General features: G+C 36.2%; 1 protein-coding gene across 5 annotated transcripts in view; it reads left to right on the top strand.

Annotated features, from left to right (window-relative positions):
- Window positions 1–18,237, top strand: part of LOC111505907 (uncharacterized) — a 151,126-nt gene that overhangs the window by 103,742 nt on the left and 29,147 nt on the right. For 3 of the 5 annotated variants that reach the window (XM_023160815.2, XM_023160807.2, XM_023160823.2), the window contains exon 4: window positions 9,771–10,027. In XM_023160815.2, the coding sequence (XP_023016583.1) occupies window positions 9,771–10,027 (257 nt within the window). The remainder of the gene's footprint in view (window positions 1–9,770; window positions 10,028–18,237) is intronic. The other 2 variants (XM_023160832.2, XM_074175574.1) reach the window with 1 other exon arrangement.

The raw sequence follows: 18,237 nt of genomic DNA, 5'->3' as shown, positions 1-18,237 counted from the left end.
TTTCTACAGTTTTCTTTTTGAAAATTGATATTCCTGCTCCGGTGTCAATTAGTATTTTGAAGTTACTTAAACTGTTTATTTAATAAAGATTGCTTAGAATCGGGCTTATACGAATAATTGTTCTTTGTTCATTGTTCGAACGGGACTGATATTCGTTTTGATGACTGCCGCAAATTTCGGTTATTGGCATTAATTGTGGAACGCATGATGGGTTTATTAATAGCTTGTTTGTATACTGGGTTTGTCGTAATTGGAGATTGATATTGTCAGATTGGTTGTTGGTAGTTCGTATACATGGGTTCTCTATAGGAAGGTTGTCTATAGGAGGATTGTCTAAAGACAGGGTATTGTGAAAATCCTCATACAATTGTTCTTCTTCATATTGATTTTGAGTTTGAAAACAATTGTTTTCATGGTAAATTGAATTATTTTCCGAATTATATTCGTGTTGGTATTGGTTGTCATTATATAAATATTCATTTTGGACATACTCATTATCGCAATTATAATCATTGTAATCGAGATAATGGGTTCTCATGTTATTATTTGTTGGACTTTGAGATTTTTTCTGAATTACGGTGGGTCTGTTTTGTTGTTGACCGTAATTCTGTTGTCTGAATTGGTTTGTTTAATTAGGTTGTGTACGTTGTTGTATTTGGAAGTTTGGTTTTGGAATATATGATTGTTGGTAATTTTGTGGTCTTTGAAAACCTTGCTGAAAGCTTTGAATTTGGTTTTGACTCTGGCTTTGCATATAGTTTCTTTGGAAATTATTTTGTGTGTTTTGTCATTTGTCTTGGCTTGTTTCGACTTTGATTTGGGGGTAAACGTGTATTTAATTTTTGATTTTCAAAGTATGAGAGCTGTATCTCACGTTTTATTCTAATTGATGCTTCTAACATCGTTGTTGGATTACTTGCTCGTATTATGTGACCTAGTTTGGGTTCTAATCCTATCAATGAAGTATTTAGTATCATTGATTCGATTAGTACTGATAGTGCAATTTACTGTTCATGAGTCAAGTTTGAGGCTTGAATGCAAGATAACATTTTTGCATTATGACTTTGTAGTCTTGAGAAGAATGTCAGTATATTCTTTCCATTTCCTTGTTTTATTCTCTGTACATCTTGAATTAGTAACGTTAGATCTCGCGTATCACCAAAGTGAGAGTTTAATAAACCTCTGATCTCTTGATAAGTTCCTGAGTTTCTGGAATTCATCAATTGAAAAGCTTTTCCTCTCAATTTATTTCTAATATGAATTGTGAGTAACGTTTTTTGTTGATCTACGGCTATGCGTTCGGCATGATCGCAAGCATTTATGAAATTTCCTAGCGAAATTGAATCACCATCATATTCGGGAACAATTGAAAATATTTCAGAAAGTTTGTTGGGTTCAATTATATCATTATTTTCAGCCATTTTGAATTTATTATTCAAAATTTGAATGAGGGTTAATTGTGATGATGAATCAAAGTGTACTCACGCTTTTTCTTATCCTAGTTTCTTATGCTATTCTCCTTGTTTTTGTGACGGGATGAACTCCTACTTCATGAGCTCTGGCTACAGCAAGATGAGCAGCGTAGATAGTAAACTTACGCGTGTTTCCTGGAGTGATTTCTTCACAATGGATGGGCAACGGCGACGACTTATGCAGATTTCTTGATGCTGAAGAGACCGTCTTGTCCACTGGGTTGGTGCTTGCTCTTCTTCTTGTCGAAAGTCTGGAGACTACCGCTGGAGACATAAGACATTAAGAAGTGATTCAAGATTTCGAAGAACTTGGATAGTCGCGAATTTGTTCAAGAATGCGGCGTCCTCTTGTTCTCCTATATTTATAGGATCAGGAACTGCTGATGTAGATATGCGTTTCTTCGAATGTTCTAGAAAAACCTTGGAAATGTGCTGAATATGCTGAGTCATTTCCTGGGTAACTGCCTAGTGGCTGATGCAATGTTTGTTTATTATGGTGCAATCCTTAGACAAGAAGTGCATTGATTTTTCTAATATAACATACATAAATTGAAACACGTAAATACGAGTTATTTGTTTTTTTCCGTTCAGATCCCAGAAGAGTATGTTGAATATGAACAGTTGAATATAAACGATCACTAGCAGTGAATCTTGTAACATATTGATGAGATTTGAATATTCATTTGTGACAATTCCATATTTCCTTTCATATTCTCCATGAAAGTTTCAGTTCAACTGATGCTATGTTGATTGTGACTAGTGAACAAAAAATGTCAGCAGTAATTTTGTATTTTTCGGGCGTAAACATGAGACGTCGCTTCAGTCTGACATTTATTCAAATCCTAATCCTTCGTCGTATAGATCGTTCGATATCGCTGAATTCTAATTTTATACCCATTGTGTGGAGGTTATTGTGTTACATTCGAAAAGGGAAGCAGTAAATATTATATAGAAATAGTAATGACTGCGATACCTACATGGTCGTACGTTTCATGTAATTATCTTGAAGTTATGCATTGCTTGCTAGAAGCAATACAAAAAAAACATCTGGTATTGTGGAGAAACAGTTCAAAGCTGTTGTATCACTATAATGCACCTGTTCACTCGTTATTTCTTGTTCGATATTTTTGGACAAAAACAACACCGTAATCATGCCTTAGCCACCGTATTCACCAGATTTGGCCATTTATTCCCAAGATTGACGGAACTCATGAAATAGGGGCGTTTTGCCGAGTGACGCTTTTTCCTCCTTCCAGTTATATTACTTTCGAAAAAGGAAGAGTTTGAGAATTACGAAATGAGTTTTGAGAATTGTGATGAGATATTTATTGGTCAAACTAAGTAGATAGCTCGGTGAAGGGAACATTCGTGACAAATTTGGTTCCATAGACCAGATGCTTCAAAAAACGCTTACAGAATGAGTGAAGAAGGTTGCTTGGAATCTTGAGATCGGTACATGACAAATTTTTATATGTCTTTGAATTTTTTTTCATAAAAAAACACATCAACCATGTTGGTTAATAGCTTCAAAGTTGGTGTTACATTTCTAATTATAGTGTACTTGTCATTTGAGTAGAGTTCAGAAAAGATAATAATTTATCAAACGGACAATTGGGGCCTAGTGCATCCTTCAAAGATAATAGTATTCCATGATCCTTTCTCTGCTGTTTGAAGAGCGAACAATCAATAAGGAGATGCTATACAGACAGATTCACATGGCACGCTTTGCATGTTGGTTCGTTTTCGTTTCCAAGCAAATACTCGTTAGGCGTGTGTGGCCTATCCGAAAACGGGTTAGGGGTACTTGTTCCCTTCGATGTTTAGGTAATGTAGACCTTGGTTTCACGAAACTTTTCACTTCTCTCAGCTTTGATGTTGATCCTTGCCAACGGTGTTGCCATGCGACCACCATGATCTCTTCAATTGAATTCTGTATGTCTTTTGTTATCGTTTTGGTTATAATTTCAGAAATTGCGCTGATCATTGCTTCGTTGGCTACTGTTTCTTTGGCATCAACTCTCACATCACCTCGTTTTCCTATGTGTGATGGGATCCATATTAAATTTATGTTTCTACTATTTACCTTTGCTTCATAGAGTTTGTTTTTGATTTGCACACCTGAAGGTTCGTGAGATACAATTGCTGCAGTTAACTCAGAGAGCTGAGGGAATCCATTGGAAAATTCAAGAATCAAAAAATGGAAAATGAGATCTACAAACAAAGTGGTCTACTTGGAAACGACCAGTTGTTGACTCTCCAGAGTGATAATTATAGGTAGTAAACTAGATGGGATGGTTCAACCAGATGTGTATGTGCTAACATGATCAGCTAACCACGCATCGAGAGACAATAATTTTGTTCTGGTGTGGTGTAGTTATTCTTAATAGATTTGTTTCACGATTCAATGGTAATGGTATCCTGAAAACGACAGATATACTCGTATATCACTATTTTACCTAGCTTTCTCTTGTCTAGCTAATCTATCGCAGCAAAATACTGCAAAAAAACGAATCCTAATCAACTATAGATGAACATGAATGAGTAATTAAGAGACGACACTTCATCATCGCTTGGATCTTCTCTATTCATTAAGATTCTTAGAGTAATATTCTCTTACACAAAGTAACCTGTCATTCTTAATCGCACCGGAGTGATATTACAGGCTGCAGAGCTAATTGGATTTGGGTAGTCGTTACGAAAATCGGAGAAAGTTTAAAAACGATTGCTTCAGTGAAATCTCGAGAGTTCAGAGTGTTGATGGATGGTTATCTGATTATCAGTGAGAATAAGTTCTCGAAATAAAAAACTGGAAACAGAGTAGTCTGAGGCATTCTAAGGTTGTTCTATTGGAGCTCTACAATAGCATAAATGTTATTGTTTTCATAATAACGTGAGTTTCCACAGCTGAAAGTGGCTAGTGAGCCGAAGACGTAACGTTTGGTACCTGAGGTACCAAACGTTACGTCTTCTACGGCCGACTTCATCAGTAGTTTATGCGTTGATTGCGGAGACAAAGGTTATATGTCTAAGACTCAGGAGGTAGATTATTTAAAGGTGATAAATTGAAAAATAAACTCAGCAATTGGAATAGCGTCAGGTGTACTAGTTTACTTGGAGCCAATTTTTCGGAGCCTATTTTTCGGGAATCCAACCTTTCAAGTAGTTATTAGCTGTAGTGACAGTCATAACTACTTGTGAGAATGAATCATTTACTTTAGTAATACTGGTGGCAGAGTACAACGCGTGTAGAACTCCTATATTCATATATGACATAACAAAATATGATCATGTCTCTCACAAACTGAATGAGTTGAAATGGCTTTCATTGAGAAAAGAATTCGAGTTCCATGCCTTGTGTTTGTTTTATGTATAAATGATACAATGCGATACCTCCTGAATTCAAGCAATATATTATGACATTATTCTAATTTACTGAACTCCCTATAATTTCACTCATCTCGTATTTTTCCCTTTTATCTTCTCCAATTTCTTACTTTTTTTGAGTGTGGTCGAAAAGTTGATTGTTGATTAAGGAAATAATGAGTGACTAAAAAGGTTTACGTTTAGGTTAGGATTAGACAGACTTTGGTTGAATAGGCTTACGTTAGGTATGCAAAATAACAATAATATAAGCCTTAATATAAAAAGGTTCAAGTGGTAGAGCACCAATTGATGAACTTTCCTATTATCCATTTTTGTTTTCCTTCTTGTCTCATCTAATTAGAATAGTACTTCAGTGTACGTGGAACGTGAAAATAAAGATATTTATTATTTATTAGTATTATTATTATTGTTGATAGTGTTAGAAGAATCCAGTACAAATAATGTTGCAAACCAACAGCAAAACTTTCTACTCGTCACTCTCTCGTGAAAAGCTCGAGTTACTAGTTCTAAATCAAGTGGCCCCAACACGAAACCCAACTGCGGAACAAATACGTTGAATAGTTTCACAAAGTTTCAGAATCGAATGTTGGTTAGATAAACTTCTCGATGGATTTCTACAAAAGTTTCAACGTTCTCAAATTCCCTCCACCAGAAATAATTAATTTCCTGAATAAATGTCAACCGATTTTGTATAAAAAAAGACGGGATGGTAAAAAACCGAATCGAATATTTATGGAAATGTAATACTAGTTGGGTTTCCTTGTTTCTATAAATATACCAAATACCAGTTTAATCTTCCTCTTGAAGATGATCACTTGGTTATCGAAACCCGTGTCGAGGTGTTAGAATAAAGGTTTGGTGTTAGAAAAAACTCCATTAATATTCACTTTTATTTGCAACTAACGTTACTGCAATTTCGTTCTATAAGGACATTTTAAAACTTATACAGTAATCTAGTTTGGTTTAAACCTTACAGGACGAAACTGCAGTAACGTTGGTTACAAATGAAAGTGGTAAAAAACATAGAAAGTTTCAATTTTTTTTTTCATTAGGATCGTTCTTCTTTACAAAATGACCTTTTTTTGGATAGGACCGCCACGTGTGATGAAAAGTACAATTGAAGACATACAGTGCAGTAGTTGGACACCAATGAGCTCCCAGGTACTTCCCAAAGGCGAAAACTCACCATAAAGACATCATGTTACATCAGCGGCTAGTGTGATCCACTATAACTTTCTGCAACCGAACCACACCATCACAGCAGAATACAATTGTGGGGAAATCGACGAAATGTACCGAAAGTTTTGCCTCATCCACCATATTCCCCAGACCTCTTCCCAATCGACTACCATCTTTGCAAGCCTTTTCATAATGTTCTCACCGGAATAACCTTCACCATCAGAACCAGGCAACAACGGCCTCCGTCGACTTTATCGAATCCCGAAGGCACAGTTTTTATTCACTTATCTCGATTGAATTGAATGAATATTCACTGAAATATCACAGTTCAGAATAGTCTCTGAAAGGACAACACTTTTGAAACAACTTAATACTTTTCAAGTAATTTCTGTCACTTCATACTGAGGGATACTTTTTTGGTTACTCGTACCGTTTCACAGGCTAGAAGAAATAAAATTGTGAAGAAGGAGAAAGGTGTTAAGTGAGGTTAGGTCCAAAGTGAGTGGGTCTATTCGACCCTCCACCGAAAACCACAAGGGTTTATTGTGGTTCACACTTATTCTCACTCGACCAAATAAACCCAGCTTCCTAAAGAAGCCGATTGGTTTGTATGGTGAGTGGTCTTTCAGGTCAAATGGTAAGAGTACGGGTCTGCCGAACTCTGAAAACCTGATTCGGTCCCCAGCGGGGCAGGCACAGAGTATATGCTCTGCTGTTTCATCATTGATGAGGTCGGATAGTCAAGGTATAAGATTCACACTTTGACACCCGCGACAACCTTTCCATATGAGGGTTTTTGCACGTCAACTACACCTGACATTGCCTTAGATTCAACCGTGCAGGGCTTTTTCGCCTCTGGTTTTGGTAAATCATCACACGGGCGCGAACGTTTGCTAACCTGCTCATGGGGGTTTGTTTCTCCACTTGAGACAGATTCTGCGTACGCCCCTCAAGAATTTGGTGCAAGGAGGTTTCACAAGGTACAACGCTCTTGGGGAGTTTCCTGGCTGCGGATTTTCCTGACTGCACCACAAAACCTTTCTTCAAGGTTCAGTTATTGGATCAGGAGTTGGAGAGTTGAGAAGCTCTCACTCCTGATCTGAATTTACAGGAAGGTCAGTTGGAGTCGTAAGCTCGACATCTCCTCTGTAGACTCTGAGTCAGAAAGAATTTTTAAGTCTACACTGTCCATAAAATCTCACGAGTAGCTAGGAAAAGAAGGTCAATCACAGCAGAGCTCCGCATTATCGTGACAAGGCGATGCTACGACGAGAGGGCGCCGGTATCTCGAAGGTTCCGTAGAGACAGCTGTCATTCATTGTCATTTATCCTCTCGGAACGGATACATACACCTTAGGAGTGAGCCATCGTTGGGATACCACTCAGTTAGGGAATAATAGAACCACAAGTGATTATGTCATTCCCGTATCTAGCGGGAGTACGTGGAAGCAGGCGTCCGATGGCGGGTTTGCTCAACCCCCACATCCCAAGCCAATGCACTCGCCAAAAACAGCATGCACATTGGTTCAGGCAGTAAAAGATGAACAAGGACATCCAACCCGCCGGGAAAGGTGTAGAAAGAGAAAATTTCTAATTTACTACAGAAAAATGAAAGAAAATCTGAATAACATTTCGTATATTTTCATACCATATTTTAATTCTTATGAACCAAGTCAAAATATGTGACTACAGAAGAAGATAATTAGCGTATCCAAAAAAAAATTCATTCAAATCAAATAAAACAAGAACTTTGAAATAGATGGTAGATAGATAGATAGATTTATTAGTCCTTTGTGCTACATTATGTAGATGGGACAGGTCATATTTCTCGGGTATACTATAAATGTATAACATCATAAGATGCCATTTGAATAAAAAATAATGTGACACAAATCGTAAAACAAACATATACATATCAAAATAAAGGTAAAAAATAGAAATAGATAAATAAACAAAATGTTACGATATATACGTCACAATGACAATCATCTGACATTACCAACTTCAAGTATGAATTCATCTACTGGGTAGAAACCTTTTTCTGATAGAAAAACTTTCAACTGTTTTTTGAAAACTTGAGGTGGCAGTGTCTTCATATCGCATGGCAGTATATCAAAGAGACGGATACCAGCAAACATAGGAGACTTTTTATACTTTGCGTGATGGTGTTTTTGGGAGATATGGTTATTCCTAGTATGATAACTATGGACTTTCGATCTCGACTCTAGTTGTCTTCTATTTTCATGGATATACGTCAATGTTTTCAGAATGAACAAATAGGCAACAGTCAGTATTTTATTTTGAAAAAAGATCTCTTCACATGACGTTCTGTAATCTAGATTGAAAATTAGCCTCAGTAATGCTTTCTGTTTCATGAAAATTCTGTCCATCTCAGTTGCTAAACCCCAGACAGCAGTGTTGTTGTAAATGGTGGATTGAAAGTTATCGAATACACTGATATCAGTGCCTTAGTATCTAATTTATTCTCAAGGGATTTAATGAGATAATACGATTGGTTCAATTTCTTGGATATAAACTCTATATGTTCTTGCCAAGTGAAATGTGAGTCCAATATTGTTCCTAAGAATTTTGTTGAGCTTGTTAATGCCTAGGATTCATTCCGGGAAATGGAATTGAAATCATGTAGGCTTCGAGATGAATTTGCAAATTCCATGCATACAGTTTTTCTCAGGTTAACTATAAGTCTATTCCTGTAACACCAGTCATCAAATTCGTGTAGGACTGAGTTTACAAGGTTATGCATTTCTTCCGTTGTTTCACTTGAAAGAATAATGGAAGTGTCGTCTGCGTAAAGGTATATCGCACCATTACTTATATTATTTGGTAGATCATTCACATATAATAAAAAAATCAGTGGACCGAGTACACTACCTTGAGGTGTCCCATTTGTTACAAGGGATTTATCGGACATTGTATCATTTTGTTTCATCTGGAAATATCTATTTGTTAGGAAAGACATTATAAGCTGATTTATGTTTCCTCGAATACCAATCTTAAATAGCTTATCTAATACGAATTTAATATTCAACCCCACCACCCACCACAATATTATTTTTTCATCCATTAAATCATGTACTTCTTGTACATGATTTAACATCAGATCGAATGTTTCCAAGTAATCATTTATTCTGCCAGATATATTTTTTTTTATTTTTACGAATATACTGATTATTGATATGGGTCGATAATTCTCCATATTTTTACTGTCATCATTTTTCAATAGGGACGAAGACCGTAATTTTAAGCAGGTCAGAATATTCTCCAAAGGAAATACCTGAGTTTAAAATATATCCTATAATTGTTTTAACTCCATCCGTAGTGACTGGTTCAAAAAACATGGTTGAATTAGTATTTGGCATTGTAGTACAACTTTCTGAATCTTCCTCTGGGAAATGTGTCCTGATTTTCTGGTCAATTATTGTTGAGAAATACTCTCCGAATGTTACTACAACTTCTTCGCTACTGATTATTTTATCATTGAGACTTAGTAACTATACATTTGTTTTTATCACTTTTATGTGGTTGTTTTATAATAGTCCAGAGAGTTTTGGTTGTCTAGAAAACCAATTAGAATTCAATGAACATAATGAATAATGAATTCTGTTTTACATTTTGAAACAGAGAGCGAAATCAAATATCAAACATGCCACTCATTCATGAACTTTCCACATGACTACCAAGAAAATCATTCGAACATAATTTTATCTGTTGCAGATGCTCCAGTAGTGATAGTCCGTGTCGAAGAGGTGCTACTCGTGGTCCTCGTCCTGATCATCTGGGTGGCAGCAATCGCCTTGTTCATCAACCGCTGGGGCAAGATTCGGATGTTGGAACCATACCAGCCGAAGTTCCACCAGCAGCCGCACCGACCGTCCTGCCCGCTCGCCCCCCTTAGCCCCCCTGGGGTGACGAACCAAGTGAGCATCAGCAACAGTATTACTCTACCCGCCGTCAGGAATCAGAAGTCGATCGTATGTGTGCTAGATCTGAGAAATACTTAGATGGGCTTTTGGCTGGCCGCACAAAGGTCGGAACAGTTTGATTCGCAACGTTGCGTAATATTTCATCGTCTCGCAGACGAAGCGTTAACAATGTTGTCATGCGGGTATCGCATACTAGTTGAAACATTGGTAAAGGTGCATTCTCCTTGCGACGGATTCTTTGCGCTGGAGATGACGTGATACGCTGAGCGTTTTACTTCGGCCAATTTTTTCCATGAATAGGTAGTTTTTCTCAGCGTGAAACGTTTCACGTGTACGAATATGTATCTGTAGAGTAGGGAGGGTGGGTGTAGGCCCACAGCACTTAGTCCACATGTGACCCATTGTACATCCTCCCTAGGAGTTGTCCTCCTAGATCATCGTCCATCTGTCCTTTCCAGGAAGGTGGACAGATCACTGGAAGACATCTCCTTCATACCGGCAGGTGTAGGCCAAGACTCGCTGAACACACACTCTCTTATTGACGATAACTCCGGACACTCGCATAGGATATGCCTCACAGTTTCATCTTCCTGTTCACATATCCTGTGGAGCCCCATTGTATGGAGGTGTTTCCTTAGTTGACAGTGTCCAGTCAGAAATCCTACTCTTGAGCGTAGATTTTTCCAGGTCATCGCCGGTTATTTCTTCGGCGCCAGCTTCCCAGCATCATTTGATTTTATCCCATTTCTTTAGGGATTGAGCATGGGTGTGACGTTTGGCCAGTTCCGCAATTGTCGCACGTGTACGTAACAGACCTTACTAATAGTGGAGGGGTCCTTTACATTGTACGATGCATGATTTACTTTGTTTTGGTGGCATTTGAGTTTTGAAAGGTCCATTGTTCTGGCGAAACAAAATAACGATGAGGATGAATTAAAATGGTTGCGTTGGTACAAAACGATGCAATAGTGTATGACTTGAAAGACAAAGTTCAGAAACACCTCCAAGATGAATTTGATTTTGGATAAAGCTGAAAAAAAATCATGGAAACTTTCTCTTTCTTGGCTTCATTTCGTGAAACTAATGTTAGGTGAGTTCCACAATGTTTTTCGTGAAACTAACACTACAAGGGACTGGCAACAAAAACTGACACCTCTTTCTTGAGCAGAAAAACACTTCCATGCAGCTCAATGAATTTCACAGTACTGTAACGTGATTAACACTTCTTGATTCCACGCTGCGTAAAAAACATGTCTTTGAGAAAACGTGCCCCAATTGGAAGCATTTTCCTAGACAGTGGACCACTTCTACGTGGTATATTTGACGTTGACATCATAAACCTGGCTGCTTGTGAAGAAGCCTATTACGTTGTGAGCTGCTTGATTCATTTTCTTCAGATAGTTTTTGAGCTTGGGAAATGTATCATTTTTTGAGGTCCATTGTTCAAATGTAAAAAAATTCTGCCTTATCGAAACAGTAAGTATTTATGCTGATAAGAACGAATTTTTGATTGATCTTGTACCAAACCAAGCGATATTTTATGACTTGAAAGACCCAGAGTACAAAAATACTTTGAAAAACTTGATTTGGAAAAGAGGGAAATTTATCAACATCGCTGCCAATTTTCTTCCGTTGCATGTTGCTTCCTTGTACGAGTCTAATAGCACTCAACCTAGATACAGAGAAATGACATCACCTACGTTGTCCAGACATTCTTCCCTAGAGAAATACTGTTCCGCAGAGTAACAGATTTTACGCTACTGCCAACGTGATTTGGACAAATCGGATTCGCCCTGCGTGAAAATCCTGTTCCTAGGAAAACATTACTTGAGTTTTCCTAGAGACAAATCCACGTCAACAAGGAATGTTTCACATCGACGTAATGCTCCTGAAAGGGTTCAGATATCACAAAATTCTGCGAAACTGAAATGATGAGGTTCAATGCCAAGAAGGACGAATTTTTAATTACATTTTTTATTTGTGTGACTGAAAAGACCTTATGTTTGAAAACACCTTGAAGGAAGACGTGATTTGTAATGGAACTGTGAAAAAACTAGTGCAGAAATGTACCAAAATCGTTGTCATTTTCCTTTCCTGCATATTGCCTTCCTCCTTGGGAAATCAACGTGATTGTGAAAAACAGATTCCGCGCAGCGTCAAAAATCCGTTCTCAGGAAAACGCACCTTTGAATTAATTGTGCTGCGTAATGTCAACCATCTGAATTACGTTCTGAAGTAAAACTGGAGTGAAACATTCGAGTAGAGCACGTAAAGTGAACTCTTCTGGTGGTATCTCTAATAATTGAATCAACTTTCACAAAACTGGCTACCTGTGTACAGTTAGCCAGTTTTGTCTCAGACTAAAACATTTCGATCTATATGCGGTCAGCCTTAGAGAGTGATGCACAGATTTTTTAAGCAGAACCACCACACAAAACGACCCGATTGTGATCCTATCGAAGCACATCATAACACGATAGGATCTTTTGACTTACGTTTTGCTAGGATATGATTAGAACTAGATTGTGCTCCACTGAGAATTATTGAGAAAATGCATTCACCTGTTTTTATACTTTTATTGGTTACTATGTTTCTACTTGTTCTTATGATTTCACCCAGCAGAACTATAATACAAAAAACTGTTGTGAAAAATATTCTGACAACTCTGAAATTAATTAAAATCAACAAATTGAAAATATGATTTCTCCAAGTGATACATTGTTAATATGGAATTTGTCCTAAGAATATAACCCTCTCAATATAAATATCCAAGTCCAATTAATTCCAATTCATTCATTCAGTTAACATTCAATGGAATATTCACTTAAATTCAGGTAAATGATTAAATTACATGAATAACTATTTTATGTGCTATTTTGAAGTCATTAAAAAGTCGAGAATTACACCTAAGCATATAAAATGCATGTATTGTGCCTATTCTCCTAATTTAAATGAATCCTTATGGCTATAGAAAACAAAACAAAAAATTTCATATCATATGTTATATAATATATTGGAGAGAGAAGGTAAATGCAATGGACCAAAGAAAGGAGTGAGAGCGGGTATTTCATGTATGAATACTCCTTGGAATTTTTGTATGATATAAATTCGTGTCAGATTCGTACTAGGGGATTCAAAAGATATCGTTAAATATTGTTGCATTTTCAGCGAGGTATAGTTTTAATTTTTTTTTAATTTGGGAAGAGTATTGATATTTTTCAGAGGTGCTAGGAGCATATTGTAGAGTTTTAGACCAAAAAAAGAAACAAATCTCTGAGTGTGAGTCTTGTGAAACAATGGTAATTGCATTTCATTAGTTAATCTACTTACTTTGGATTTACGTTGATCATATTTTGCACTGTTTGCATGCAAGTCATTGTACTATTAAATGTTCCATCCCAAGCAATTATACAATACCGTATTACCGACTCAGCTAAAGATGTATAACACATTCTCAAATTCTTCCTATCTAGAATATCTCGTAGATTATAGAAGGTGTAAATAAGCTTTCTCAGTTTTTTTTGTGACTTGACTTATGTGTTCATCCCACCTGAAATGCTGGTCCAGCATAACACCCAAGTATTTGATAGTTGAATTCTTTTCTATTATATCACATGTACATGGTCGATGTGAGTCGCATCTCAAACTTTTTATTTTCAGTTTTGTTCTGTGTGGCTGATCAGTGTTTTGCAGAGAAAATGTCATAAATTTTGTCTTATTAACATTCAAAGTCAGTAGATTATAATCAAGCCATGTTTTAATCTTTTGAAGCCCGTCTTCAGCAAGTTTATAGACATCTTCCCATGATTTTCCTGTGTATACAATAGCTGTGTTCTATAATAGTAGTTAATAGTTAGTTAGCTAGTAGTTAATAGTATAGAAGTAGTTCTATAATATTTTTTTACTCGTTATGTGGCAACTTTCAGCGAATTTTTAATGCTGGCATCAAACTTGATTACCTACTTTTTTTTTGTTCTACTGGGAGTTATATGGGCCGGATACTTTATATGGGCCATGTTTAACCAAACAGTATGCTCAGAAAATACAGAAAGTACAAACTCGTGTCTACGGTTCATTCACGGAATTAGGAAATATCAAAGAATATCCCATAAGTTACGGGATACGGGGTGGATCACAATGGAAAATAGACGGATATTGAATGCTGCTAATTTATATAACAAAATTATACAAACCAAAACGCCGCCTTATCTGTACCGAAAAATCACTTTTCGTACTGATGTTCACAATCTGAACATCAGATTCAAGGGTACTCCTACCCCACCTAGTTTTAAAACTGAATTTTTCAAGCGATCTTTCAGCTATAATATTTGCCAAGTGATCAACCTGTTACCAAAAGAAAAAAGAAATTCAGAACTTTCTGTTTTACGGAAAAGATTCAAACTACTTCTGTTCGAAAGCCAACTTTAAATATAAACTGCCCAACCCTATACACTTTTCATCATCATGAGACCAGAATAAGTCTTAGTAATGGACGTCCTCTCCAGCATCCAAATAGATATTGGAACAATCCCATCTTTTTTTTTTATTTCATGTATTACTTTTTTTTGTTTCAGCTTAGGTAGAATCTTCTTGAGGTTGAGTGGAAGAACAACTCAGTAGCACTTGTGCTAACTAAGTTGAACTTCGCCTTTTTTTATGTCAGCAACTAGCTCTCTAATTTATTTAAATATTTGTTTGTAACTACAGCTGAGTAACAATAAAGACGATTATTATTATTATTATATATTTCATAAGATTTCTGATATTATTGCCACACATCAACAGAGTGTTATTTTTTAACATTGTATTATTTTTTTCGCAGCAAGAAACATTCCAGCAGGGAATATTCTTTTAGTAATATTCAATTCATATTGTTTTACAGTTCCACTACTTTTTGAACTCACGATAAGAGTTTTCTCTCCGTCCAATCATGTGTTTGTTTTTATTTTTGGAATATATACTTTCAGCTATGATTCATATGACTTTTTATATTTCCATAATTGGCGTTTCGTGTTCATAGAATGAAACATTGAATTTTGCATATAACTGTTGAACTGCATTTATGAAGAATTCATTTTCATCTATTATTTTCCATACATGGATCTATAACTAAATTATCGGAGAATAAGTCACTAATTCTTTTTCGAGATGCGTAAATTCTATTATGGTGTATTCATAGTAAAATTTATTTATAACCAACTACAAAAACTAAAAACCATAATAACAACAGCGAATAAACTATGCACAATATCAATTTCCGACCGTTTATTATAACTAATCCGATGCTCGTTGTACCGTCGAATCCTTCGATACTACAGCACTGAACGCGTTGGATGAGAATATCATCCTAAGAGTGGTTGAAGGTCCTCGACAACTCGGGCGGATCATGTGGTGAGAGAACCTACTGGTTGTATTATTCTACTGTGGTGTATTCCTGTCGCACTTCATAACCTGAAATTTGCTTCTGCTCTCTACGAACAACCAAATATGTGATAGATCATTTCGTCTGGCACCAAACGTCAATAAAACCAGGATTCATCCAGAATTCAATGCAATTCCCTACGTAAATTTCAGCTAATGTAACTCCAACTATTCGATTTGAATTCAACCATCCAATGTATATGTCTGAGTAAGAGTTATTGCCACGAAAGTGACAAGTTATTGAAATAGATGTAATTCCACACTGTGTCAAACAGATGCTGTGGGTGGGAAAGCCGTAGCAGTAAATTTATATGAACTCAAGATACCTCGAGAATGCGACTTTGATCGATTGGAAAAGTGTTTGCTAGATATATGATCGTGTTCATAAAAGCTGCTTCTGAAGCAGATCAGAGATTCCTTCGAATGTAAACATTCATTTGCGTCTTATTGGTGATCATAAATTCATCTAATGAGGATGGATATTGTAGTTGCTGGCTCTGTTTTCGTACTTATGAATCTACCTCTGGAATATTACCTTCGATGCATAGGAAAATGACTTGCTGTTTTACTTGATCTCAGCTTACTAGGAGTTTTTTTCATGGGGTAATTGGAAATCTAATGTCAATACTATAAAGCACTGCGAATATTCACTATGAATTTCCTTCTGTTAATTTTTAGCATTCAGCAGCTGCATAAATACGTAATTTCATTCATTGGCTGTTATTGCAATCATTCTTCATGTATTATTTTTGAAGAATTATAGTTGAATGAAACACCCACTTGAAATTTTCAAACAGCTTTTCTATTGTTGAACACGCTTTATCAATATCGAAATTTCTGATATACCAGTATTTTTTTATCAGCTCAGCAAAGTCACTTTGAATATTTGGGAAGAAATATGGTCTTCTGTTCAGAAAGATGTCGTTTCCATCATAACTGAAACTTCTACGTAACTATACAGTCAGGAAGGGCATAGTCCCCGTCCCCTCTTAACTTTTGAATGGGACAAGATAATAATTATTATATTTGTTATTATTTGGAAAGCAAACTCCTAGAAAGCTGCACTTGCTGTGAGCATGTCTATATCCATCGACATAACGCAGCTCTCAGAAATAATTGAAACAGCCCCAAAGTCAATTGATACAGGTTACACAGAGTTTCAAATTATATGAAAGAAAAATTTGTTCAGGCCAGTCTCAAATTACCTACACTGTTAGTTAACCCTGCACCAGACGCGCCATTAATTTTTACATCATTTGATTACATCATTTGATTATTCTCGATTTGGGTCTGATATACCCAAATCGAGAATAATCAAATGTTTTAAATGAATTTTTATTTCTGATAAAGTGTTACATAAATCATTCATATGGACAAATAGTTATGAAATGAAAGGAAAATAAAATCATATTTTCAAAACATAAAAAAATCGAATTAAAATAAAAACAGTATGCATTTTTGGTATCGTTGCACTAAACACTATGTTTAACAATTATTCCGAAAAATTTGCAGTACATACTTGACAAACAGATACAGAATGTTCTAGGCATATATATTTTTTACAGAACCGGTATATTTTGTTTTCCGATCTTTACAGAAGGCACATCTTCCACGTTTATTTTGTTCATTTTCGACACGCTCAACCAACACAGTACCACTAATTCTAGCTGCTAGCTGTCGAATTTCTCTTGGCGTTGGGAGTTCACTCTGCTCTTCATGTATTCCATCAAAAGTTCAGTATCAAGTTGTTTCAGGAAAATTCTTCTTTCAATTTTTGAATTGGTACCATTTAAATCACTCCTGTATATAACCATGGCGTTTATACTAGCAACATTGAGGAGCCCATATAAAACTACCATGGGCCACCTACGTGTATTTCTCGCAACATTATATTTAGCAGAAAGTTGGTCAACTGTATCAACTCCGCATTTAGTCGAATTGTAAAAAGTAATTATCTCTGGTTTCGCCTTTGCACCAGATGTCTCATCAATAGAATCATCATGATGAAGGGTTGATAATGAAATTACCTGCTTATTTTTTTCGGTATATATGAAACGATAGTCATATCTTCTGTGAAACCAAACATGCTCGACTTTTCTGGTCGTTTAGTAAACAAATCATCGGGAATTTGCCTCTTATTTTTTCTAAGTGTTCCTACGATGGTCAGCTGATGATTTTCCAGTAAATTATTGGTCACTTCAACGGAAGTGAACCAATTATCCATTGTAACATTTTGACAGTGGTAAACAAAGCCTACTCACTACATCAGACGAACTGTTACTAACACAAAAAGGACCTGGAGGCTGTTTACCGCAATATACTTCCATATTGTAAGTATAGAATGACATTGAATCCACTAATGAAAATACCTTTATTCCATATCGAGCGGGCTTATTTGGAATATACATCCTAAAACGACAACGGCCCTGAAAAACCACAGCATTTCATCGATTGTAGTATATTTTCCAACAGAGTAGTGTTTTTGACAGTTCTCCACTACTTCGCCAAATATTTTTCTTATTGGAGCTAAATTATCTTGACTTTTCCGTTGTTCTCTCGTCTTGATGTCATCCATACGCAAACATCTTAGCAAAAATCGAAATCTTCTGAGTGCCATTGTTGCCGGAAAGATCTTCACACCTGTACCATCCTTGGACCAAAATTCAAAAATTGAGGTTCGGCCACCATGATAAATCCCGGCTAGATAAAGAAGCCCAATAACTGCACGCATTTCTAAAATATCTGTTGGTGTTGCATCAGACTTGTTTTTATATCGATGGATTATACTTGAGATATATATATATATATATATATATATATATATATTATATATATAT

The sequence above is a fragment of the Leptinotarsa decemlineata genome, unplaced genomic scaffold, assembly GCF_025532065.1.
Source record: "Leptinotarsa decemlineata unplaced genomic scaffold, Ldec_3_MD MMD2_tig00001064_RagTag_RagTag, whole genome shotgun sequence".
Lineage (NCBI taxonomy): Eukaryota > Metazoa > Arthropoda > Insecta > Coleoptera > Chrysomelidae > Leptinotarsa > Leptinotarsa decemlineata.
Note: the sequence above shows the minus strand (reverse complement) of the source record. Positions and strands in the feature narration are given on the sequence as shown.